General features: G+C 41.0%; 1 protein-coding gene across 1 annotated transcript in view; it reads right to left on the bottom strand.

Moving 5' to 3' along the window:
- RAB31 (RAB31, member RAS oncogene family) overlaps positions 1–27173 on the bottom strand; it is a 64736-nt gene that overhangs the window by 7194 nt on the left and 30369 nt on the right. The window contains exons 4-6 of the mRNA XM_050315850.1: positions 17282–17353; positions 15282–15388; positions 8533–8642 (exon numbers count right to left, since the gene is read on the bottom strand). Coding sequence (XP_050171807.1) covers positions 8533–8642; positions 15282–15388; positions 17282–17353 — 289 coding nt within the window. The remainder of the gene's footprint in view (positions 1–8532; positions 8643–15281; positions 15389–17281; positions 17354–27173) is intronic.

Raw genomic sequence — 27173 nt, 5'->3', positions numbered from 1 at the left:
ACTGAATTAATTTTAGAAACTATATACTCATTTAAAATTTGTATTTCACTGGCAACCATAGTCTCTTTTCCAGAGCAATAAAAAATACCCCAGTATCAGGTATCATAAATTAGCATTGCTGTAGGTTATTTCTTTCATGCAGGTCATGTCACAAAGCAGTAGCAGTGCTCTGACATCCAGCCATGCAATTTTCATGCTGAAGAGATAAAAAGATTAGGGTAATTCCTGCTCTGTAAAGATAGTCAGCTCAAAAGGCCCATAAGAGACTGAACTCATAGAATCACAGAATGGTTTGGAGCATCTTGATCATCTGGTTCCAAATCCCCCTGCCATGGGCAGGGATGTCATTCACTAGATCAAGTTGCTCAGAGTCCCACTCAACCTGGCGCTGAACACTCCAGGGATGAGGCATCCACACCCTCCCGGGGCAACCTGTTCTCATCTGTTGCTTAACTTAAGATGACAAACTAGACCACAAATAGAGTCTTTGCTCTGTTTTGCAGAGCAGGGCACAACTAGCCAGCTTGCCAAACGTCACCAAGACCACGTCTTAGGATTCCAGATGAAACAGTTAATCACACAGAGAATGTGTGTACCTTTATCGAATAATTCTGCAGCTAAACTGGTGAAATGAGGAACTCAGGGATATAATATTACTGAGACAGTATAGAAGTCCTCTATGGTTCCCATTTCTGATATTCCTACAGAGTTGCTGACTGCAATTTAAAAATTTGATTTTGCATTGGTATTATTAAATATACAATTATATATTTTGGTTTCATTTCACTAAGGTTTAGACCACATTTCACATCTTTTCCGCAACAAAACTGTAACCACGCACCTCCACATATTCCTGCAGAGGTCTTGGTGACCTCCATTATCTCATTCCAGTAAACACACCACAGTGTGTCAAATAATAAGCATCGTAAGAGGCTCCTCAAATGTAGGGTTACAGAAGTTGTCACAGTTCTGAAGTGAACTATCCAGGTTAATACGTGAAAAACACTAAAGCAACTGCATCTCCTCCTTTCTGGCATGTTTGAGCTGGGCTGAGGCAGTCCAGGATGAAGGTCAGAGTCTTCTCCAAAGCCTGGTAGAGTTCCAACTCCTGCTACTGAATCTGAGATTTATTAAGAGATTAATCAGCACTGTGGGCGTTGCTGTTCTGAGCGTGCCAAAGGCAAAGAGATTGGGAAATGGGAGGGTGTGACAAGAGATAAACAAAATGTGAAGGGAGAAAAATTAAAACCGGAGCAGGGAAGCAAGAGAGACAACAGGGACTGGGTGACAGCTCAGTGAGCAGAACTTGAAGGAAGGCGGATGGGGACTGCTTTGCTGGAAGCAGGATGCATCATCACAGTAATAAAAGCTGCTCACTTTGTTCCTTTTGGAATGCGATGCTCCAGTTAGAAGCTGTGACATTCATTAGCTCAGAAAAAGCAGGCTCCGAGTTGAGCTTTTTGGTTTTGTTTGTTTGGTTTTTTTTAACATGAAACTATTTTCATCCTTGACCTGCACAAGACTGCATGAAAGGAAAGGTTGGAAACAGCCTTAAAGCTGAGCGCAAGGAAATAGAAAACCCACAACTGTCAGCATGCTGTCAAAGGGACAATCACAACGGCGCACTGAACAGATACTTGTATAGAGTGGAAATGGATGTGCTGTGATCAACCTGACCTGGAACATCACAGATGATGAAGTCAAGTCCCAAAGCAGCATGGTCCTGCTATCTCAGACAACAACAATTCTGTTTAAGGGTAAGAGGCAGAGTGCTGCACGGTGGCTTTCTGTGCATTTCTCTCCATCTTCCCGAAAATCATGTACAGCCTAATTTTTACGGGGCTGGAGGAAGGTGAGGTTTTTGTTAACAGAGGATGTGAAATCCACGTCACTCTGCCCCAGAGCAACAGCTTGACACAGCTCAGGTGAGCTCTTCTAATGGCTCCCCTGAGAAAAGATCAACATTTTCAAGCGGTGATATGACAGCTATACAATGGCCAGAACCTCCTCCTCAAAGTGTCAGCTCTATCACAGCGGTATGAGCCACTCCAAAGCACTGCTCTCTATAAACCTCATTAACAAAGAACAGCCACCTGTGAAGACATGACAGAATGAAGCAGGCACATCTTATCCGACAGTTTTGGCAGTTTTCTGCACCTGTAGGACTTAAAATAGTCACACTTTGCATCTCCCCAAATCCTTTCACACTTTGAAACCCATTTCACTGGTATTTTAGAAAATGCCCATGTTCTCACATGGGTCATAAAGTCTGGCCCACTAGTCTGACTCTATAGTTTCTTCTTTTCCTCCATATTTATGGTGAAGTAATGTTTTCTCTAGTTGTCAGAGATGACTGCTGTTTACTCTTTACTCATGTTGTAAGTTTTCATGCAAGGGAACACGTCCTTAAAATAAAATCTATTGCATAATTAAACATAGTTAAGTTGCAATTATTTTAATACTGCTAATAGGACATCCAACAGCATCTCCATGCAAGAAAATAAAGCCTTTGGTTGGTTTGGTTTTTTAAGGCAAAAGCATAGATTGCTGACACTGAGGTTCTTGCTAGGGGAAGCAGCAATACAACTACATTTTGCTCATTTAATTAAAATCTCCAGAAAAAAACCAAAACAAAACACAACAAATATTTTAATCCTGCATGCATCAAAGTAAACAGCAGTAGTCCTAATGACTTTAATTACTAAGAGATCCAACCCCCATTCAAGGTCCTGCTGTAATTAACTGTGGGCTGTTTCAGTTTATTTACTAGTTTACATTGAAGAGCTCTCCTTGTTTGGAGAGAAATCCAGTACCTCACATTTAACTTTAGGAGTAGTCCAAAGGTCATTAAGTTTTGCTCCATTCACTAATATTTGAAATCAAAAGGAGGACTAATCCCATAACACAGGGAACATAAACTGCAAAGAATATAATCTCAAATATAAGTTCGGACAACGTTATTCCATCCTTTCACACTCCCTTCAAAAATTCAATTATGTGTTTGGACTATCTTAAAAACTGGTGTATGTGAATTGCTTTGTAACATAAATGTACTTCATTTTCTTAGAATATCTTTCGTAGACCTCTTCAAAGGAGTTCACAGATATCTGCAATTAGCAGAAAACAGGATGAAAACCACCATACTCATCACTCACAAAGCTTGAAGATCGTCCATCTGCAATTCCACCCACCCAAGTCCATCTGAGTCAGTGCAAACATTGAATGTCTGCTGGAAGGATCCCTTCCCCATTCCACAGGCAGACATTTCATACCTTCCTCTTTAGACTGTCCAGTATCCAATTGGTTAAACTGTAAACTCTAGAGACTGAGTTTGTGGTTTGTTGTTTTTTTTTTAATCTCCGAGTATTTCTAGGAAACAAGTATTTGGGTTACATTAAATATTCAATATATGAGCTGCTGGCAGGGCATCAGAAAATCAATAGTTTCATACATTTATAACTGAGCATTTACCACATGAAAGGTTGAATCCCAAGACAGAAACCCTGCTCTAATTAGGAAGCCTCATCTAGGAAGAACATTCTTATCTGGATTTTTAAACATCACCCTGTCTCTCCTTCTCGTAGTACTACCATTAGTAAGACTGAGTGTGCTAACCACTCTTTACACACTCTCCATAAATTGATTCTGATAATCTTGTTCCCCACTTCCTTCTCACCCTCGACAGAAGACGCTGAAATGCTTCAATCTTGTCCCCTCTGGTAGCACACTGATCTCCAGCATTTGTTGGATAGGGCCCTGAGCAACCTGATCTAGTGCGTGGCACCCCTGCCCCCGTTTTCCCCAGGGAACTGGAACTAGATGATCTTTAAGGTCCCTTCCAACCCAAACCATCCTATGGTTCTATGATTTGCCAGAACTATAAAAAAATACCGCATGGATGTAATTTTTGTTGTTGTTGTTTGTTGAGGCACAAGTTTATTTGATATTTCACTTGGCTAGGTATTCTTCAGCAGCTTACTTTGTCCCACCACCTGCTCACCTTTGGACCTACTGATGCAGACTAGTATTAGCCTGGGAGGTACAGCCTCAGCTTTACCATTTACGGACGAATGGCTTTTATGTAATCTGCTCTTTCGTATCTGGGGCACCTTCACTCTGAGGTAACAGGCAACACACACAGGCTGAGGAGAAACAGCTGGGTGTGTACCAGATTTGAATAAGGTAACTAAGGCTTATTTGAGCTGCTAAATAAACAGGTGTCTGAAAATTGCAAGGGTGTGATTGCCACTAAATGACAGTACACATGGGGCAGCTTGCTTAGTCTTTGAAAACCAGCCAGGCACAAGCAAAGGTCAGCGGACAAAGGTCAGCCCTAAAACCAAGAAAGGGCAATACATAAGGGGTATGACCCCTTGCACAGGCACAACTTTATTATGCTGTGATTGTATAATACATTACTGGCATTTTTGCTGCTGCTAAAGTATAAACCAGTGACAGGGAGCCACTGTGCCTATGATTCTTCTAAGGCTGGGAATAAAACGTTAATAACATTTGATCCTATAGAAACTCAGCTATTAAAAAAGAACGACTGGAACACATGAAAAAAATACTGTTAAGCCTTTTTTATGTCAAAAACCTCTAAAGAAAGACATTGGGAAAAATTTAGCTCAAGTGGGGAATATACAACTGTATTAAAAACATTCTTTTCTTGTTTACAGAGACATAAATCGGCCACGTGATATTTCACAATCACAGCAAGCTTTCAGTTAGGCACTGCTAAATGCAACCAGGGTAAGTGTAGTGGCTTGCCATTTGAAATCACAAGGGTACAACAGAACCCAGGAGCTGCAGCCCATCAGTCAGCTCAGTGCAAACCCTCCAGCACAGAGAACACTAACTTTGCTGGCTTGTGCTCAGTTTGCCTCCTCAGCCTTATTTGCCTAAGTACACTGACTACAAAATACCTCTCCTGCCAAATTTGACCCATCCTCAAAAATTCAGAAACTTTTACTGATTCTAGTCACTCACATTTTGTATTTTCTTGGTAGGAATTAAGGACAATGAATTTGTATTGAGACTGTGTTATGAAGACATCCCTCTTAGCAGTCAAATCCTCAAATTCTGAGAGAAAACTTATTAAAAAAATCTTTTAAGCATAATGTAACATAATAATCTTAGAAATTAGGTGATCTGTCTATAATCTCTGTAATTTTTCTAAGATATTTCTGGTTGTCAGCAAAACATCCCAGTTCCCCTTTTCTTCTTTACACCTTCTTTATATCATTATGATAAGTAAGTTTCACCCATTATACCATTTCACTCCATTCATAACACTGTCCCTGGAAAAGAGACAGTTGTTATACACCTCAGGAAGGAAAAATGTTTATATTAAAAAAGCCCTGGGAAATGAAAAGCTTAAGTAAGCAGGAGGTAAATTGTTCAGCTAAATTAAAATGAAGTCTACGCTTTCTGTTTGTGGTATCAGTTTCAAGGAGGATTTAATGGAGAAACTCTCCACACATGTTGGAATATTCTTCCATATCTAGGCTGTAAAATAGACTACACATACAGTTCACCTACAGACTCCAAGCTAAACGAAGCTGCTGTCTCATTGTTCAGAGGCTGGGGAGCTGCACCATGCCCTTCTACAGCAGCACAAAGAGAAGGGCAGGAGCTCTCAGGCAGCATGAAAGCAAAACTAAAGCTGCAACGTGACTTCCAGGGCACCACACAAACAAAATTAGTCAACAGAGCAGCAGACATGACCTGTGAAGGATTTCATACACTGAAAAGGCTGCTATGCAACTTTGGCAGAGACAGACTTTTTTGGAAATTCTACCAAGACTGAAGTGGAGTGAAACATCAGAAAGTTTCTTATAAATATCTGCTGCCCAGTCATAACCATACTAATTAATTCTCCTGCTACTCAACCATTTTTCACTTGGTTTCCACTGCATTTCCATAAACATACACTACCAACTTTCTCCTTTCTCTCCGCTGAGTGCTTGATAAGGTCACAAGTACGTCCACTGAGACCAAATATTTCTATATATAGAAATAATTGCCTGTGGAATTAAATGCACTTGCCTGGGTATCTAGTTCATACTAAACTTAATTTAGCTGATTTTCCTCGTCTATTATATCCATTATTAGGGACGGTGCACGCTGCCAGCTGCAGCAATGCCTATCAAAGATGGAAACTAATTATCTAATTACGTGGCAAGAATGAGTTCCTCCGCGAGAACATTCACAACCATCGGATGCAGACAAACAAGTAAACTATCACAAGGAAGAACCAGTTCCTCCAGACAGCCATGTTACACATACTTCTTTTTTAAAAGGAGGAAAAGAAAGGTAGTGTATTCTAGGAATACTGGTTCTCATTAACCATTTCAAATGCATCCCACGTAAGTGAAGCAAACACTCGAACAGGCCACATCTCCAGCGAAGTCTGGTAGATAATATAAGCTGATTATGAATATGTGAAATAAAATAAAGTAACTGCAGAGAAACAAGGTTGAGTTTCTGGACATACTGTCTCCTAGGTCTCTGCACCCCAGAACAGGATTCACGGAGAAGAGGAACCACAAGTAACGGAAGAGGGTCAAGTCATGGAGCTCTGAAGAAATCTCAACCCATATAACCTGAGCAAGCATAAGGAGCAAGGGGGTGTCACTGCAAGGCTGTTCTTCATCATCCCTATTGTTTTTGAAAGGTTGTGGAGAAACATGCATGTTATATCTGTCTTCAAAAAGCACAATAACAAGCCATGGATCTACAGGCTACTTAACCTCACTCTATTTCCCGGGAAAACCACAGAGCAAATTCTCTGAGAAGCTGCTTCTGAGCACAAGGTGAAGAAGGTGACCAGGACCAAGTCAGTATGGACTTAGTAAGGGTTAAACATGTGCAACCAAACTGGTTACCTGAAATGACAGTATGACTGGACCTGTGATCAGGGGAGAGCACTGGATGTTGTCTACCTTGACTTTAACAAGGCTTTCCATACTTTTCCCTACAGCATCCTGGTACACGGAAGTTGGGATGTTAGCTAACAGTCAGATAGGACGACTGTTAGCTGTGTGAGAAATTGGCTGGATCATTATACTCAAAAGGTCAGTGGTTAACAACAGTCATCTACCCCCAGGCCAGTTACAAGTGGAGCACCTTGCTTAATACCTCTTAGCAGTGGCCTGATGGATGAAAAAACACACACCCACTTCAACCCCCAGATGATACCCGACTCAGGGCTGTATTCAATATCCTTGAGGGCAGGGCTGCTGTTCAGAGGGTCTTAGGCTGGAGGCAGAGATCGGTCAACAGGAGCCCTATGTACTTCAGAAAGGACAAATGCCGAGCCCTGCTTGTAGGAAGGAAGAGACCCTGGCTATGAGACAGGCTGGGGACTGGCTGTCTGGAAAGCAGATCTGCCAAAAAGAACCTGAGGGCAGCAGTCTGAGTACGAGCCAGCAGCAGCAAAGATAGCCAGCAGAGGATCCTCACAGCCACAAGAGCTAAGACAGAACATCAGACAAAGTGGTTATCCCCTTCTAGATACAGTCTACCATCAGCTGGGTCACACTTGTTTTGGGCCCCCCAGAAAAAAGTGTTGACAAGCTTGCACAAATTCAAAGGAGAGCCGCAAGACAGTCAGGGCTGGAGCACTTGTCCTGTGAGGAAAGGCTGACGAAACAGGGCCAGTTCAGCCTGGAGATAAGATGGCCCTGGTGGACCACTAAGCTGTTTGTCAGTACCTGTGGGAAAAGCTGCTAAGAAGACTGCACCAGGCTCTTTAGTGAGGCGCATCCAGGACAAGGAGAGATGGTGGCTGTGATGGTAGAGAGTTGGTTCTGGTTTAATACAACAGCATGGGGATGTCACTGTGAGGACTTTCTAAATAATGGACTCAGATAGCTTGTGGAACCTCTGCTCTGGGGTCTAGCCAGACAATGGCCCAAGCACCCTGGTCTGAATTCACTGTCACGTCTGCCTGGAGCAGGACGTTGAACTCGAGGTCTTGTGAGGTCCCTTCTAGCCTGGAAGGTCCTTCCCACTTGCAGAGACCAACACTGGAACCCCTAGAAGGCAGACTAAATGAGACATTTTTCCTTCTTTTCATTGACAAGTGTTAGCCTCATCATGTTTAAAAGACCTGGAAAGAAATTTATGTTGGGGCTTTTTTTTAAACGGGTGCCACTGCAATAACTACGTTCTACTTATCAATGGCCTCCAGGAGCATTTATCAACATTTAAGTTTTATCAGCATGATGATATATCAACAGTATAGCCTTTACAGCAGTCTTTGTCTGAAACAGATGATGTGACCCAGGTCAGGGTTTATATACAGATTTAGAACGAACAGGCTTATCCTGTATCTATTACGTTTTGCTCTGGTGTATTCAAAGTTTTTCTTAGTTTACCTCTGCATAAACAACAGCCATACTAAATAGCTCAGTGGGATTTATTGATGTCCTTGGGAAAGTAGTTTATAGACCCAAAACAAACTGCTATTTTCAGAAGAACTCCAAACAACCAAAATGAATCAATTAAATAAAGGAAATATTTACTTACTTATTCCTTGAAAAAGTTCTTCAATATTAACAGCATTCTTTGCACTGGTTTCAACAACAATTGCACCTATAGATTCCGCATATTCTTTGGCATCCTTCATAGGAACCTCCCTACAAAAAAAAAAATTAAAATATTTACAAATAAAAGAAGTCAAATTAAATAAAAAAAAGTTGGGGGGGGGGAGCAAGGAAAACCCAGTCTCAAACACAGCCTGATCAGAAAAGCATTAATATGCTGTTCTCAGCAAAAGTAATACTATCTTTCTTCATATGGCATTTAGATCATCATATTCAAAATATCAACATTTCAACAAATATCAACATTTCAACAGTGATCAATCTGCAGATTTCTGGGACTTGCTGTTGACTTCCTGCCTTGAAAGAAGGAAGATAATTTAAATGACAACCCATTTGTTTGTATTTTAAGCTTGACTTCGATAAGAAAAGCATTAAAATGCTTGAGAAAAGACACACAACTCTGCTGATCCAGGCAGCAACCAGCACTCTCCACATATCACCTGTTCAAACAAGATAGGGTACAAACTGTTGTGGATGAAAACGATAAGAGCATCGCATGACTTTGCAGCAAACAGACAAGAGAGATTCTGAAATAAATAGGAAAGCACATCAGCAACAGCGATCTGTGAGGGCCAGTTCACTGGGGAAAGACCGCTATTCTGTGCCCTGTCACCAAAGTGACATCATAAAAATCCCTGGTAGAACGCCCTCATGTTGTAGCCAATACTTCACATGTCAAAAGCTGGTAAATGCAGTTTACAATATACAATAAACCTCTGCTTCAGAGAAGCAAGCCCCATGCTGAATTTGTATCTGCCTGAGCCAGGTGGCAAAGATGGAACTGACTGTGTCTGCTGCTGTCTGTAACCACCTCTATTTCTAATTTTTGAGCAACAGCTGAGAATCAGAGAGATTGAACAAGCTAACAGGCACCCAAGGTATACCCAATTAGGGGAGCACATGTTTAAACACCAGGCTGCCAGTACGATTGCTCAATAACATCAAGTGTTGTGTGGCTTTATAGATGTCTGTTGCACATGCAGAATTTGCACCAACTCCTTCACCCCACAGCTCTGATGTACCAATCCAGACTCCTCGACAATTTCCTCCAAGCCTGAGTGCCTTGGACTTTAACAGGAGGTACCTACGTGGGATCACAGCAGCGCAACTTCACAATTAGCTTACAGAGCTGTATGTTTTAAATAAATCGGATCTGCTGCTCAGGGGAAACAGGGAGAGAGCCAGAATAATTGCCTGATTTATGACAAATCTTTTTCAAAAAAGTAGCCTACAATTCCAACATCTGGATTCAGAGCTTGTTTCTATTACTTGCTTCTTTGTATTATATGTCTTTATATTGCAGAAGACACAGGGAAGGCGGCATTCCCCTTACTAATTCTGAAAGTAGTACCTTTATTATGAAAGGTACTACTATCTGCAGATGGCCCTGGAGATAAGAAAAAAGGAACTTAACTACATAACATAATATCCAAACAACAGTAAAGGGAGAAATTTGAAAGCATGGGGTTATGTAACAAAGACTGTCAATTTGTGTAATTTGGATAAGAAAGCAAACTTCAGGATTCAAGGAAACACTGATGCAGCAGCAAGTAACAATATTCCAAGGAAGCATCACAAAACTTTGTAGCTTTTTCTAATGGCATTTTTAAAGGAAGCTATACATGTCCACAGCATATGGGCAATAAGCATAGTGCCATCCAGTGCTGCTGGCATCAAAAAAGCTGCATACATCAAGTGGATTTATCATAATCTGGATGTCAGCACTGTTAAGATGTTACCTTGTCAAAAAGGAAAAGTACAAATGCCAGAACTCTAAGAAAAGTGATGAATACATGCAAGATGGGGTGAAGAAGGAAGGAGGCAACAACCATCACTGGAGTGCTGAGGAAGTGTTATTCCAGGGCTACAGTCTGACCTGATCTAAGGTGAAGCACCTTATACTTGGTCTTGTTAAACCTCATGAGATTCCCATGCTCCCACTTCTTGAGCTTTTCCAGGTCCCTCTGGATGGCATTCCATCCTTCAAATGTGCCAACACCACCACTCAGCTTGGTGTCATCAGCAAATTGCTGAGGGTGCCCTTGACTCCTTCATATATGTCATGAATAATAATAATGGCCAGTCTTTGCGAGCGAAGATCCGGGGAAGGTCTTTACACCTTCCAGCCTGCGCATTGGATTTTTTAGGTGAGACACAGTGTGCGCGGAACTGAGCCCACCCTTTAATCCTAAGGTTCATCTGCCGGGGCCAAGCGAGCTTGGACGGTGGCAGCGAGGTCCTCAGGATGTAGATGGATTGCCTACAGGGTTAACGAGCTCCATCTGCGCGGGAGTGGCCCTGACCGGGAATCGAACCCGGGTCTCGGCGGTGACAGCGCGGCGCCCTTACCACTAGACCACCAGGGGCTCCATATATGTCATTAATGAAGATACTAAATAACACTGGTCCTAATACAGATCCCTGAGGGACACCACTTGTCACTGGTGTCCATTGGAACTCTGAGCTGTTGATCACTACCCTCTAGATGTGACTGTTGAATCAATTCCCTGTGGACATGGTTGTTCAACCAATTCCCTATCCATTGAACAGTCCACAAGTTGAATCCATCTCTCCAGAGAGAAGGATGTTGTGGGGGACTGTGTCAGAGCTTTACAGAAGTGCAGATAATGACATCTGTAGCCCTTCCTGTGTCCACTGATGTAGTCACTCTGTCATAAAAGGCCACTAAGTTGGTCAGGTAGGACTTGCTCTTGGTGAATCCGTGCTGGCTGTCCCGAGTCACCTTCTTGTCCTCCATGTACCTCAACATTGCTTCTAGGAGGATCTGTTCCATGATCTTCCAGGGCACAGAGCTGAGGCTGACAGGTTAGTAATTCCCAGGGTCCTTCTTTCTAGCCCTTTTTAAGATTGGTATGATGCTTCCCCTTTTCCGGTCACCTGGGACTTCATGACTTTTCAAATATCATGGAGTGTGCCTTGGCAACTACACATTAGCCAATTCCTTCAGGACTCTGGAATGTATTGCATCGAGTTCCATTGAGTTCCATAAGTTCAGGTTCCTCAGGTGGTCACGAACCTGATCTTTCCTTACAGTGGGAGGGACTTTGGATTCCCCACTCCCCATCCTGCTGTCCACCAACTCGAGAGGTTGGGAGGAGAGGCTGCCATTGAAGACTGAGGTAAAAAAGTTGTTTGAGTACCTCAGCCTTTTCCTCATTCATTGTTACCAGTTCTCCAGTGCTGTTTATCAGAGGGTACGCCTTCTTTGACCCTCCTTTTCTGGTTAACATACCTGTAGAAGCCCTTCCTGTTATTCTTTGCCTTCCTTGCCAGGTTCAGTACCAGCTTCACCATGGCCTTCCTCAGCCCATCCCTACATGCCCATATTTCATCCCTATACTCTTCCCAGAATACCTGTCCTTGTTTCCTCTGTCTGTGCATTTGCTTCTTTCCCTTTCGTCTGACCAGCAGTTCACTACACAGCCATGCTGGTCTCCTGCCTTCCTTGCCCAATTTCTTGCTCCTGGGGATTGCCAGCTCTTGCATTCTATGGAAGACTTCCTTAAAGATCTCCTAGCTCTGTTCCATTCTGTCCCGAAAGACATCAATTATTTCATTTTATCCTTTCCAAATTATTCTATTGACCTTATCTCCCTTGAGATTTTCTGAATAGTTAGTGAATAAAGAAGTATTCTGGATGCATGGAGAGAAGATCTGAGCATGAAATTCTGCTGAATTCCCTTAACCAAGGATTTCCAGTGGACGCAATTTTTTAAGAAGATGTACCACATTTTAAGGGAAGTGAACACTTTTTAGTTGCTGTTATGACTATTGACTTCTACAATGCTCAGAGAAGTATTTTGAACACTTACAACATTTTAGCATTAAAGTTACAGCTCCTGTCTTTGAAACTACTTTTTAGTGACCTGTCAGAACAACAGGACATGTGTCAGAAGAAAGTATGACTATTACTTAGAAGTATGCTGAACACTCAGCAGTAATAGAGTTCACAATACTACAACAAACATTTATACTTAATAAAATTGCTTGCCTATCTGTAGAAATTCCTTCAAAGCAGAGAAGAAATTTAGTTCAGAGCACCAACAAAGGATGATAGTCTATTAACAACATTGGGGAAAAGCAGCATGACCCATAAGCATCCCAAATACATCTTGGAAGCTTAAAACCAGATTCTAGATGCTAAACGAGGAGGGTAACATGGTCAATGATTACGACAAATAGTGTCAGTCTTTTCCCAAAGGAAGATAATCAGTTCTTATTGCTTACATTCATTCCTCCTGACATTATCTCCTGCACTCTTAGAGATGGCAGAATCAACTCAACTTGAACTGGGTCAGCTTGTCCTCTTTTGCATCTATTCATTTGGTCTTAAAAGCAGCTGTCTCTCTGTTATCCAGGAAAACATCTGCCAAAAGCTCTAAAAAAACCAAAGAGAGATGCCAAAAATGCATACAAACAGCAGCTTGCTCCTGTGTGCTCACATCACCTTATTTTTAAATTCCCTGTGCCTGAAGGCATGCATTGGAATCAATCATTGGAAACAATCTGATAAATTGCTGACACGTTTCACCTAAAATCATTTTTAGTGAAATAAATCTGAAGACATAAAGCAGACAGAGAATGCATACAGCTGCATGCATTGCATAAACAATCACATTTCTGGAAGAACTGTGAAAATATATCATGTATGAGATAGTCTGCTCTCTATTTTTCACCAAAATCTCTTTAGTTGGGCATCACTGGATGACTTCAGAAAGAAAAAAGATGGGGGATGCAGAAAGAAAAACTGCACAGAAAAATGTTCACAAAACTATCCATAATTACAGGGAGAAACAGCCCTCTCCCTAAAAAAAAAAAAAAAACAAAAAAAATTAAGAGACATTAGCTCATAGAGTACAGGGAGGACCTTTCACACAGCAAAACAATTTGCACAAGAGCTGTACTGGCTGAACAGAACAGGAGCAAGAACTGCATGATCAGCAATGAGCACACTACAGGTAGTGGTTGATAATAACATGGTGAGAAGATCACAGTTGCTCTGTGAGGAACCCCAGTACTCCCACAACATTTCTGGGGTGCAGGTTTTTCTTCATGTCCTCAAGTTAATCTGCCTCTCGTGGAACTGCATTTAAAAGTTACCTGCCATGGCAAATGCTTCCAAAAGCAGGGGGAGGGCTGGTTATGGATTCATTTGCAATTGGTATCATTTGTCACAATCTCCAAATCTACTACCCTTGAGTTAATCTGGCTGTTGTATTGCTGGGAACACTTAAGCGATAAATTTAAAACGACTTTCAGGGCAACCGAAAACTCTGTTTTGTGCTAACTGGTTTTTGGTTTTATTGGTTATAATTGTCCTTTCCTCTTATTTTTTCTACTTGATATTTGGAAACCTTTGGGTCTGTCTTACAGGACTCAGTTTCACCATGTTGACGAGCGTATCACAACATCGTGCAGGAGATGACAATATGCTGCCTCTGTCCCTGATTCTTAGCTCAACAGAAATCAGGAGTCTCCTAGAATCAGGGCCTGTTCACTACTTAGAGAAAGCAGTGACTGGTAGTTTTGTGTTTGTTCATGACTGACAGCAGCCGGGGTTAGAAAAACAAACAAACAAACAAACAAACAAAAACCACAAAAAAAAACCAAAAAAACCCACCAAAAACCACACACACACAAAAAAAAACCAAAAAACCCCAACCAACCAAAAAAAAAAAAAACAACCAAACACCAAACAAACCCACAACAAAACGACCTAAACCCACACAGGTCCAACCCTTGTATAGGCCTTGATTCAATAAATCACTGCATCACTTACTTCAAGTTACACATGTGCTCCAGGGCTCTGGCAAACCTGGGCCAAAGTGTGATTATAGAACAACAGGGGGATATATTTGAACAACCATGAGAGCCTATGAGGTCCTAGAAGGACAGCATCAAATACGGTCTTTGAGTCTGTACTTTTAGCTGAAGCAAGAAATAAGTCATGGACTGACACAAAGAATCACTACTGTACAGCAGAATGTGCTTCCATTTCCTGAAAGGATAAATGCAAATCCAGATAAAGTTAACAAGCAGAAGAGTGATTCCAGCTTCACTATCATTCCAAATAGCATCATCTCAGCTCTTCTGCACTAGGGTGGATTCAACCCTCCCCTCTTTTACCCAGAAGGTTCTTTGCTTCATGCAGATGACAAGCTTTACTTGACGTTATGCTCCTAAAAAAACAAAAATACACTTTCTACATCCAGTACTATGGGACAGTTTCAGCTGTTGCAAAGCACCAGTTCTTAAAGCTCTGTGATTAACACTTTTTTACCTTGGGCTCATCCTTCTAGCTTTACATTGTAGGTTTTGCTCATCCTTTATCACATTCTGCACATTTGAACAGAATGGAAGGGGTAAAAAATAAAACAGAATACTTTTTCATTTCCAGTGATTCCAAAGCTAAAGGTTGTAGAGATTATACAAATACAGAGGAAGGGCAGTAAAAGAGAGGTTAAAAAAAAGTACATAATTATAAGTCGTGCTGTTGTTCTTGAGGTTTTGCATTGCTAGAATCACTGGTGTTAGAAAGAACCAATACAGCTGACCAAAAATATATATTATTATAACAATAAAGAAAAATTGTTACCTGAAGGAAAGAAACAATATATTTACTGCAATGAAGGCAACAACAAAAATTATTACCTGATATCAGAAAGATCACATTTGTTTCCAGCAATGGCCATTACAATGTTTTCAGGACCATGTTCTTTTAGTTCTTTCACCCATTTCTTCAAAGTATGAAATGAATCCTAAATCAGACAAATAACAAAGTAAGTTAACAGCCTGCTCTCTGTCAATGTGTTTGCTTATTTTTCAAGTTAGAGGAACACAGCTTTGACAGTATTAATGTAGTAATAATAATTATATAGATCACAAAACTGAAAGATCATTGATGTATCTATATAATCTGCTTCTCAAGCTTTAGGTTATAGGACTTCTTCAAATCAATTCTTGAACTTTGATGCTTCCCTCTTTGCTGCCTCCCCTTCCTCTTCATCCCAAAGCAGCACTGAACATTAAATTTTCAGTGATGAAGAAACTAACCCATCTCTTCTAAGTCTGGATGGTAGCTAATTTCCTTCCTTCACTTTCAATATGAGCTCAATTTGTCTAATTTCAGCTTCTGCCCAGTAGATTATTATCTCAACCACTGTCAAATTTTCGGTCACATCCAGGAGAGCTTCCACAGTAATGCCCTCCCCACTGCATTTCCAAGTCTGTGACCTGGTAAACCTAAATTTATTAATCATGAAACCAAAGAGACAGGTGACAATTCACTTGAGGTTTTTCCCCTCCAAGCATAAAATTCAAACCTCCTGGTGCTACCTACCTTTTAATAGTAATTTTTCTATTTCTTTACACTAACAAAGTAATAGCATTAAAATCACTTTTGTTTCTAGAGATTCTAATTATAATGCATGGTTCAAATTATTACTGACACTCAAAGTGAGCTCCCAAATATATTATAAATCATTTTTTCCCATTCAGAAATGCACATAAGACTTGTGTCTAAATCAGCAATGTCTGTATCAGTATCAATGAAGGTAAAGCACTACCAGTCAATTAGGAAAAAAAAATCCATTTTGCTGTAATGATTAACACTGAATGTTAGGCATCAGAAAGTGAAATACATTGGCTTTCCTCTCCCATTTTTCCTTCTTTATCCTGAGAGCTGTTCCACATAAGCTTAGAGAAAGGCTGGTAAAACAAAATTATATTCTTACAATATATTACAAGATGAACTGTAAGATATTGTTGATTTAAATAAGTATCAATCCAGCACCACTCACTTTTCCCTGCCTTTTCTCGGCAAAGTAGCAAAGGAGAATAGAACCGCTGTGCAACGGTGACCACCATCATCAGCGACAGATCATTACACTAATGCACTGGAGAACCAACCCAGCCCTCTCACCCTAGTGCTAAATAATTCAATTGGCAAGAAAGGAATAAAATGATAGTGAACTGTCATGACCATCCATCCATTAACACCACCTCTGACTCAGCTTTATCAGCGGGGTTTCTTCCAAAAGCCTCTTTCACTGCATTCAGCTAGAATCTCCTAGCCTTCTGTGCCTGACAAATGAGCCAGAGCACTTTAGGGTCTGAAAATACAACTTTTATTCCAAATTATTAGTGTTGAGACAAAAGGTCAGAGACTTATTATTTCATTACTGATTTCAAAGTTAAGACGTGAGTCCTGCAATGCAAACATGAGATTATATGCTTAGATAAAAATAATTAGATTTAAAATCAGTAATATGAAAACCTAATTTCCACTCAGCTGATAAAGCAAATAGCTGCTTTTTGTAGTAGAAATTCAACTCCATATAGAGAACGTAGGTGGTGGTGCCTGGGAGGGGGGTATTGCAGGGTATTATCCTGTCTACTTAGCCAGAGGAAATCCGAAGAAACTTTGACAAAATGCATTTTGTCTAGATGAAGTTAAAACAAAACAGAAGTAGGACTTTTTATTTAATGTTTTACGTGAGTTGGACACCTCCATCCAGATCTACACAAACTATCAAAGCATAGACACCCCAGATAAATTAACATATAAATGCTTCTGAAGTTGTGGGGTTTAACTCCAACTCGGGCACAAGCAGAGGAATCAATACAAGCAAAAAGCAATCAGAAGATCTTACCTGTTTGGTGATATCATAAACTATCACGGCTGCTGCGGAACCTCGGTAGTACATTGGAGCCAAGGAATGAAACTGTCAAAACATAACACCCCAACAAAAACTATAATTAATAAATCAGAATTATCACACACTTTAACAGGTCACAAAGACTTGCCATGGCAGAACCACCCACTTTCTATCATCCCACAGAGAACAGTTCTTCAGCGATCACACAACTCTAATTTTGCTTAAAATTAAACACCAAGAAAGCAGAGCTCCTTTATCTCCTGCTGTTCCTCATCCCGCTGAATTAATGCAATTAGCTCATACTGGTTCAATGTATCTTTTCCACTACAAGGCACGGACTCTGAGGACAAGTTTTGACATGAAGATCACCTCTACTTGGAGGTTTAACCTGACAGCATGTGGATACCTTTCCCTGACAAACCACACCATTTTGCTTTGTAGGTCTAAGACTGGATTCAGTTTGGGTTTGAGTTTTATAAAACATTGCAAATGACTTGGATAAAGTTAACTTAATAGAAAAATCTGTTTACCTAAAAAATCTGTTTACAGGTAAACTGTCAAGTTCACCTATCCTATAACATGACAGATATTTTAAAAAAGATGGGTTCTTGCAGTTACTCTTCAGCTTTTTGTTTCAAGGAATACATCCTTTGAGAAAAATAAAAAACCAAACAATAAATAAGTTTGTTATAACAACCAATGAACAGCATAATTTTCATAATTTACCATGACTAAGCAGTGGACTTACAATTTCAGCTTACAATTACAATTAGAGAAAGGAAGTAAAAGAGTATTTCTGCTGATTCAACTAAACTTTGTCTTAAAAAAAACCCTAAAATGATCTTTCTTGGGAAATACATTCAGTCTTGCTGTACTCCCAGAGCCATTTTATAAATTTTAATTTGAAAAATAATCTGCACAAGCGGCACATTAAGCTGCAGCTGATAACTGAGGTCAACTCCCAATTCAAATACATTATTAGGGGAGGGTGTAAATCTCACTGCCCAGCGAACACGCACGTATCCATGTGTTACGTTGCAAACCTCCGCAGATTTACTGGACACATCTTTTTCTCAGAACTGCACCTACAGACAGAGCATGCAGACCTAGCAGCCTCCACGTTTCTTGCTGTTTCACGAGCCATGTATCACACAAGTTATCTGCAATACTGGTTCACTTGCCAGTTTGTAAGCTATTTATCGCAGATCACGCACAGCAGCTCAAGGTCGACACTTTCCTTTATAACAGTGTGGATGCACAGCAGCAGTGACAGATGGCCAAACGCTGAAGTGTTTTGGGGAGTGAGGCAGGTGGGAGAGCTCATTAATAGGAGAAAACAGCAGGAAAGAGGATGAGAAAAGAAAGAGGAATCAGTCAAGAAGCGTGGTTGGAAGAAATGGGATCAGCCAAGATCCTGAGGGAGTTGGGTAGATGTGTGCCTTCTGGAGTTTTAGTGTTTGGCTTTATTACTTGCATATTTAACGCAATAAATGCTTTCCAGAATTTTTATGCTTCCAAATCATGACAGAAATTTTCAGTCTGTTAGAACCGAACAGCCCATTTCAGTTGGAACGGACCTACAACTGATCATGTAGACCAAGTCCCTGATCAATTCAGGGCCGGGCCAAAAGTTAAAGCACCTTGTTAAGGGCATTGTCCAAATGCCCCTTAAAAGCTGATAAGCTTGGGGCATTACTTCAGATAAGAAGAAGGGCTTTTAAGTATGTTAATAGCAGAGGAGGTCTAAAAAAAGCCATTACCTGTTTCATGACCACTGTAGCCTAGGCATCCCACCTACCATCACACCCCCCCAAGTCCTTATCCAATCACAAATAACAAGTCTAGGAGGGCAAATCGGCTCACTGTGTACCCATGACTAGAAGTTATCCCCTACAAAATTCAAGAACTTCCAAGAACCTGCTCCTCAACATGTGTGTTGTGTTAAAGTAGCCTGAAAATCAGGGACCTTACCTGTGGAGGGTACATGTGACCTTTAACAGTGTATGCACTCACCCCCCAGGCTGTAAACTCCTGGAAAAAAAACATATATACCCCACACATGCTGATTTGGTTTTAATCTAGATTACATTTTAATCTAGATTACATTTTAATCTAGATTACATTTTAATCTAGATTACACAGCATTCATGAATTTACAAAGAGCTCTCAGATAGTGGTAATCACACTTCACAGGAGCCATGCACGTAAATTCACATGCTTCGAATTCCTTTAATACTGGCCCTGAGAGCACACTGAGGACCTGCACAACACCTTGGGAATTTCTCTCCCTTTTCTTCTGACCAGCTGACAAGAACACTTCCTGTAATAGGTGTTTCACTGAAGAATATTTCCAGTGTTAGGGCCAGAAAGCAAAAATAAAAATAATAATTTAGAAACAAACAAAACAAAACAAAAAAAAAAGCCCTTTATCATTCTTTCATACAGGCTAATAAAGGAATGTGACAATACAATGCCCCAGTCAAAAGAAACCACTGTTTTCTACAAGAGAAAAGGAAAAGCCTCTTAGCAACACTGAATGAATCAAGAGGAGCTGAAAAATTTTAACTGCATGAGTTTCATGATCTAATGATAGACTCCTAACAAATGTGTTTTATGAACACAGATTTTGCAATATCATGCAAATAATTATGTTTATTTGATGCTCTTTTCTTTTTCTTTTCCTTTTAAATCAGCATCCAAAATGAAAGTCCTCTTGAACCTTTTTCTGGCCTAATTAACTGGAAAAAGAGAGTCACACAAAATTAATTAAAGGGATACAAAATACTAATCTGCATATTTTTCACCTGCCAAGGACCAAATGTGGGACAGATGCCCAAAACAAGTGACACACAAAAAACCAGCTCACAAAAATTAAATCTCATGGGACTATCTCCTGTAATATAAATTACAATTTCTCTTACCTTGATTTTATAGCTCAGTGTTTCTGTATCCAGTAATTGCCAAGACAATTAGGAGAAACAGGAGCAGTTTGAGGTATGGCATAAGGACAACTCTGCTTCTCAAGAAAGGCCACCTAAAATGCTCAGGCAGCCACTCCCGGCTCTGCCACAGGGACATTCAGGTCACAACCCCAACTTGCCAGGGAGTCAGGCCCTCCATAGCCTGACAGATGTCATCCCTACCTGCAGCCAGCAGCAGCTCACATCACCATGGGCTAATAGAAGAACACAGACCAGAAAGAGACCTCCATCAGCTCCCACCATCACAAATAATCACATTCCTAACCCATTTCAAAAGATGATCAATGTTCAGGTTCAAATAATTAATATTCTTTTTTTTCATTCTATTGCTACAAGGATCATATTATTTTGACAATTAATAACATTCTGAATTCCTAATTAATAAATTACTTGTAATTTGCTTGCACCTTGACTTTGTAAAATTTAGTGATCACTGCTTGTCTTTAGCTGAAATATTAATAGAGAGCAGCAGTCTTTCAGATTTAACTCTGCCAGTCTCCTATACCAGGCTCTTCCAGTCTAGATCCAACTAGAAGCTGCCCAATCTCTACAGTTGTACAGCCCTGCAGCAGAGAGGGCAAATTCAGTCTTACATGGTGCAAACCCAAGTTCAGCATAATTGGAGTTTCTCTTATTGATTCCAGGAGTATTTTGGGATTCTGCAACCCCTCATTTGAAGACATCAGAAGCTTTGCCCTTGCAAAGGACAGAAGGATGGAACCAAGCAGCCATTAAGGAATTTACCACCTATTTAAAAGCTCTGTAGTATTTTGCTTTCTGTTTCCTGTGCATCTCATCCTGGAGGGGTACATTTGGTCACAGGCAATGCTTTTCACGTTTCCTCTGTACTAACAGGAAAGAACGGGGAGGAAGAAAAACCCACAGAGCAGTCATATCGTACTTGGAAGAGAAAACCAAACTCAAGGGAACACAATGCAAATCACACCTCAGCTGAGGTAGTGAAAGTATCTTAACCCTGTCTTATGGAATGCTGGTTTAGAAAGCAAAACAGAGGCCAAATTAATACAGAAATAAAAACTACTGTTTATATACAGGCTGACAAATGCTGCCGAAGACAGTCAGGACTCATTCAATCTGACAGGCACACCAGGGAACATTAATTCATGTCAGCAGCTCTTCACACCATCCTGTGGTTCTACCCCCAGCGCTGGCATACTGCCACAGCGAGGCAGCCTCTTCCCAACTCCACAGCCAAGAGGAAAAAAAGCAAACCCCAAACCACCACCACCAACCACCACCTAACTCCTCTACTGAGTTGCTTTTACTCTTCTAGACTGTACATCACCTGCTCTTTATGCAAATCAATCAGAATTCTTGCCTACCAACATGGCTGGAAAGGATAAGGGTGCACAGACTGAGCAGAATCACACCAGTGTTAGTGAGTGCCACACACCTTTGAGTTCAGATGAGACTTTCCTACACGGTGCCTTCTCAAGCACCTGCAGGTGCACAGCAGCACAAGATTTGCTTCCTGACACCTGTGCTCATTTGACTAGATTTCATGCCCATTCCTACAGAGTTGCTCTCTGAGGACACATGTTGCACCTGAGTGGCCAAGACCAAACCACTTAGCTCCTCTCAAGGTCAGAGGTGCTTACCCTTTCTTTATCTGGGTGCCTCTAATGAAAAGGACAGCCACAGCTTCTGGCTCTGCTAGTTGCTGACACGTGCAGGCAGTGACAGAGCCCTACAACTTCCTTCCCCTTCCTATGACACACACTCACTCTTTCTAGACTAGGATCTTCATGTACCTCAGTCCCCTCACTCAGTAGTCCATTCCCACCCCTCTGCAGGCAATTATGGGTGTCCTGTTTCTCCTGTTCATGGCTCTTCCTGCCAACGTCAACCCCACAAACCTCTTCATTCCTGTCCCAAAACTCATCGGAAGTACATTCCTTCTCATGCTGTTGCCTCCCATTCCTACAAAGTGAACCACTGAAGTTATCATGGTGAAGAGCATAGATCAGTGCCAGAAACAAGCTTCTACCAGCCTGTTTAGGAGAGCTGCCTTAACTGCTTCCGTGGACCTGCCAGGGAAGCACCCATGGGGGGAAGACACTGACGTTGCCACCTGTGCATCTGCATTGCATGAGCTCGTTGAAGCAGTCAATGCACCAAGAACAGAACCTATTCCACAGCTTAGGAGCCTTCACTTGCCCAAGTCTGGCTATTTACATCCCCCCATTCCTGCCACCTTCAAGGCAGCGGCTGCCAATGGACAGAAAATTGCAGTGTGGAGAGAAGAAAAGGCAAAACCCAAAAGCATTAAACAGATTATCTTGACACATAAGCTTCTAGAACAGGGAGGGATACAAAATTCCTGACATTCTCAGCTGGCAGAGAGCAAATGGGAAAAATGTTATGCATGAAAACCACTATCAGATACCACTTAGCATTTTAAAACCCTGAATATTTTTCCCTACATGACTGAAGGCTGAGATGCCAGTTCTTAGGATTTGCAAGCTGAATAAATCAGGAAAGATCTGTCTGTCTCTGACCTGCAGGTATTTTTTGCTAGTTAAACTGGAGGTGTATACATACACACATATATATAAATGAGCCATTTTACTCCAATATCTAAGAATTCTTCAAGTGAAGAAGGAATAATTTCAACATTTTAGGATAATCTTCTAAACATACTTTAAATAAGTAGAAAACAAACTTCTGCAACATCCTAAAACTGACCACTGCTTAGCCCTTCTGAAGTTTACAGTCATTAAACAAAGGATGAAAATGACACTACATCAAAATCACAATTCACTGTCAAGCTACAAGTTTGTTGAAGCTTAAGAAAAAACACCTTCACATGCATCCTTTCAATGATTAACCATGCTTTGCACTCACTCTGAAACCATTAAAAATAACATATTCACTTACTAGCTCTAACGCCACTTGTGCTCTTACATACTACCAAATCACCTCTCAACATTTGCAGCGTGCAAGCAGTAGCTCAGTGCAGGGAGGTCCTCACACCACACACAGTGAACCACCTCCACTCTGACTGAAATGTGGGCTACCATCAGAGTCATCTTTATAACACCACAGAGCAAAATTCAGGCAGCGTCTCAACTGCAGAAATAATTCAAGTCATTGATAGATGGTGTTGTGACACTGTTGCTGAATCACAAGGACAACTACTGTCACTCAGAAAAGAGGGAGCTGTAGACATGTCATCAGTCAGCCTTTTCCTGGAAGTGGAGCAAATTAAAAACAAAACAAAAAAAAACCCCAAACCAGCAACATCACAACACAGGTTAATTCCTATTGATGCTTAAATTGGGCTCACGTAATTGAGGCTTCTTTTATTAAAGAAAATTAAAAATCCCAGAGTTCAGCACAGTAAATTTAAAAAGGACAGAGATAAATTTTCCTGCCCTAGAAACACAGCCCTCAGGCTCCCTAACTATTTGCTACGATATTCCTCAGCTGGCAAAATGGAAAGCTGGCAGCCACCCAAGGTATTCAGACAAAGCATTGTAATTAGAAGCTACTTAGGGCACCATGAACCAAAATATATGCTAATAAAAACATCATTAACTAACTCGTGAGGAGACTCTTCTTAGGGGAAGGAATCTTTACTAACAATAACATAATTGTCAGGCATTTAAGTCCTGAAGTCTGTGGCAACAATTCAAAGCTAATGGGGAAAACATGAGGGGGGGAGGGAAGTGACATTTGGAAAACCACTAGTGGAGTGGAGTGACTCTGAAGAAGAAAATAGTTTGTTGGATAGCCCACCAACACAAAATAACCAGGTCCACAGAGACAAGTACTTAGGCACAGAAGACAGAGGGATTTTGTTAAGTGTGCTGCCAGGTTTTTTCTTCCTAGTCACAAAAAAAAAAAAAAAGGGAAAGAAAAAAAACAAGATAAAAGGATTAAGAAGCTCTCTCTTTTTGTAATCAAGTACAATGTGAATTTTTCACCGTGAGCCACATCTCCAGGGTCCCCTCCTAAAGCAGCACACTGAGCATTCGCCCCCACCAAGGCTATGATAGAAACATTTTTAATCTCCATTTTCTGCTGCATTCCTGTCATTCTGCAGCATTGACATTCGTTTGATACTCCCAAAAAAATGGCAATTCTGATTCCTTCTCTACTCTGCCTACAATTCTGAGTTTCTTGACTCAAAAGAAACATAATACTGTATCTATTATCTTAGATATGAACCAGAAATTACCTATTCTCCATGACCAACCTTCAATTGGCTGGCCTGTGTACTAATGTTCTTCAGCTCACTCAGGTGTTCCCACAAGCTTTTTAACCCAGCAGTGACCAGCATTTGCAAAGGCTCACAGCATTGCAAGTAAGTGGCTATCCAAAAACTGATTTAAAGCCTCAAGGGGGTGCTGAGTGCTTCCAGCTGGCTGCTGCCCTGGCACTCAGGGCACTACTCCTTTTAAGAAGCAGCCACAAGAATTTCCACTTTCTCCCAGCTGACTGAAGGAGCGTGTCCAGGAGGCACATCGGTTCTCATAGAGTGTTGCTCAAATAAGGGCTTGCGAATACACTATTTAAGAGTGGTTCCTCTACGCTCTCCAAGCTGGCAGTTTCCCAGAGAAACTCATGAACAAGGAAGAGAAAACTCATTAAAAAGGACAAACTCATGAACGAGGATCACAGAAGTGCCACTCTTGTTGTTTCCACCTGCCCACTCTACCACGGTTGAGGTTTGAGCTTAACTTTCATGGCATAAGTAAGGCTTCAGTTAAATCTCACCCAGGGCTCTTCTGCTGTGAAGGCCCCACATCAGCACGTAGATACAGCAACAACTGGCACAGCTGGGGAAAGCACAGAGTGCCCCAACTCCAGAATAAGCACAAGCCCTATGCTTGGCCTTGTATTTAGGAGAACGAAGCCAAACGAAGGCAATGTTGAAAGAGCAGGAAGTCCTAAACACTGCTATCAGCAGTACAGACAATGGGGCGCTGACAAAACTTCCAGACTTCAGCAGTGGGACAGAAAGTCTCAACAAAAATTGCAAAAGACAAGGGAAGGACAACTCTCGAAGCAGAAACAGCACTCAGAAGACATTTCTTAGTACACTGTGAAAAACAGGAACAGGCCCAGAGTTTTGGGGTAGACTGGAAGCTTTGGGTCACCACTGTTGTTCAGAGCATAACGAGAAAGAAATTAACAGGGGGAGACATTTGTTCTTGAATAGCAGATTGGAAGGAGCAACAAAAAACAAAGTAACCAAAATCCCTGATTAAAGTGAGTAAGGTATTGAGAAGCATCACGTGTTTAGCTGTAAAGTGGGAATGTTCTAGGACATGGAATGACCTAGATCAGTATGGACCTCACCTTGGGACAGCTGGCAGCCCCTGCAGCTTAGCACTCAATACCAATCATCTCTGTTTACTGTATCACCTCAGTTTCTTAGTCCTAGTGAAGGACTGGGAATAGTGTGCAAACACAGAAGAAAAAGACAGTCCCTGGCCTAATTAATGATTACTAATTCATGAAAACTCGTAACATGACTTATCTGTAATAGATCCTAAGCAATATAACAATGTTTATGGTGCTCACTGCTCACCATTGATTGACGCACACAAAAAAGCAAAGCATATATTTGAAAAATGATGAGCTAAAATAAAAAATTGAGAGGAAACATAAGGGACTAGATGGGAAGGATGCACTTTGTGTCCAAGAGTCAGAGCTCAGTCACAGATTTCCTGCCTCAAATGAGACATCACTTATTTCAGTAAATCAGACTTTATTACTATTCACCTTCTTCAAAAAAAACCTTTGTGAGTCTTAAGACTATGCAGGAAACTGAGTAATACTTATATTTAAATTTCAAGAACTGAGTTTTGTGTACTAAAGAGCTAAAAGGAAAAGAAAAAGCAGGGAGAGCAGGAAGGGAAGAGAGGGGGAATAAGCAAGGAAGCTGAAACCATGGGAAAGAAAACTGAACCTTTGCTACCTCTTGCAATAATTAGTCAGTTATCAGATCCAGAACATGCAGAAATGCAACAAACAAAATCCAAGGGAAAAAATCATGCTATACTTCAAATATGTTTTTCAAGGTCCATTTTCCCATCATAAATAATATACTGAATTGCTGTGTCACTTTACATCATGCTGCACATTGTAAATAAAAGCACAAGCATTTCCTGAACTTAACAGCAAAAATCTTCTTTGCCCACAATTCACACAAAAGGTATGAAAAACGCAGTGGGATGTTATCAGGACTGACATTCCAGCCTGTATAAGCATCTCATTTTATCCCAACCTAACGTGAGAACAGCTACATTTTTCTATGAACAGGCACTGTGCCATTTCACAAGGAAGTCTGAAGATGTTTTAGAAGTATGCATAGGTTTTTCCATTTCTTTCTAACTTCTCAAGATAAATGTAGGCACATATTAAGAGAAACCTACAGTTCTACAGTCCATTACTGCATATCACTATTAAAAGGAACAAATGACCAACCAGGCTTACATACAGTCAATATAAACTAATGCCCAAAACTCCATTGTGGCTTTTTTTTTTTTTAAAGTCAAAGGAAAAGCTGTTTGCTTTGAGCAATGCACTTCACACACTTGAAAAAATCAACAGAAAATCCTGAAGTGGTTCAGGTTGACGATGTAACTTTCAAAATAATAATAATAACGCAGACGCAACCCGTGCCCATATTCAATGTCCCAACTCAGGACAACCCCAGTGACATCAGGTAAATTCAGGCCACCCAACCAGCCCATGGACTGGAAGTCCAGGCCTTTCCAACACCAGTGAAAGCTGCCCCACACAAACCTGAGGAAACCAGAGGGAAGCTGGAGATTGCTGGGGCACTGCTCAAGCTGTCATGAGGAAAAGTGGCTGACAATTCACAGTAAGTCTTCTTTTTTTAGATAAGTGGTATGGTCAGCTTGCCTCTGCAT

Source organism: Myiozetetes cayanensis, unplaced genomic scaffold (assembly GCF_022539395.1).
Source record: "Myiozetetes cayanensis isolate MyiCay16 unplaced genomic scaffold, myiCay2020 scf1, whole genome shotgun sequence".
Lineage (NCBI taxonomy): Eukaryota > Metazoa > Chordata > Aves > Passeriformes > Tyrannidae > Myiozetetes > Myiozetetes cayanensis.
This window is presented reverse-complemented; position numbering and strand designations above follow the sequence as displayed.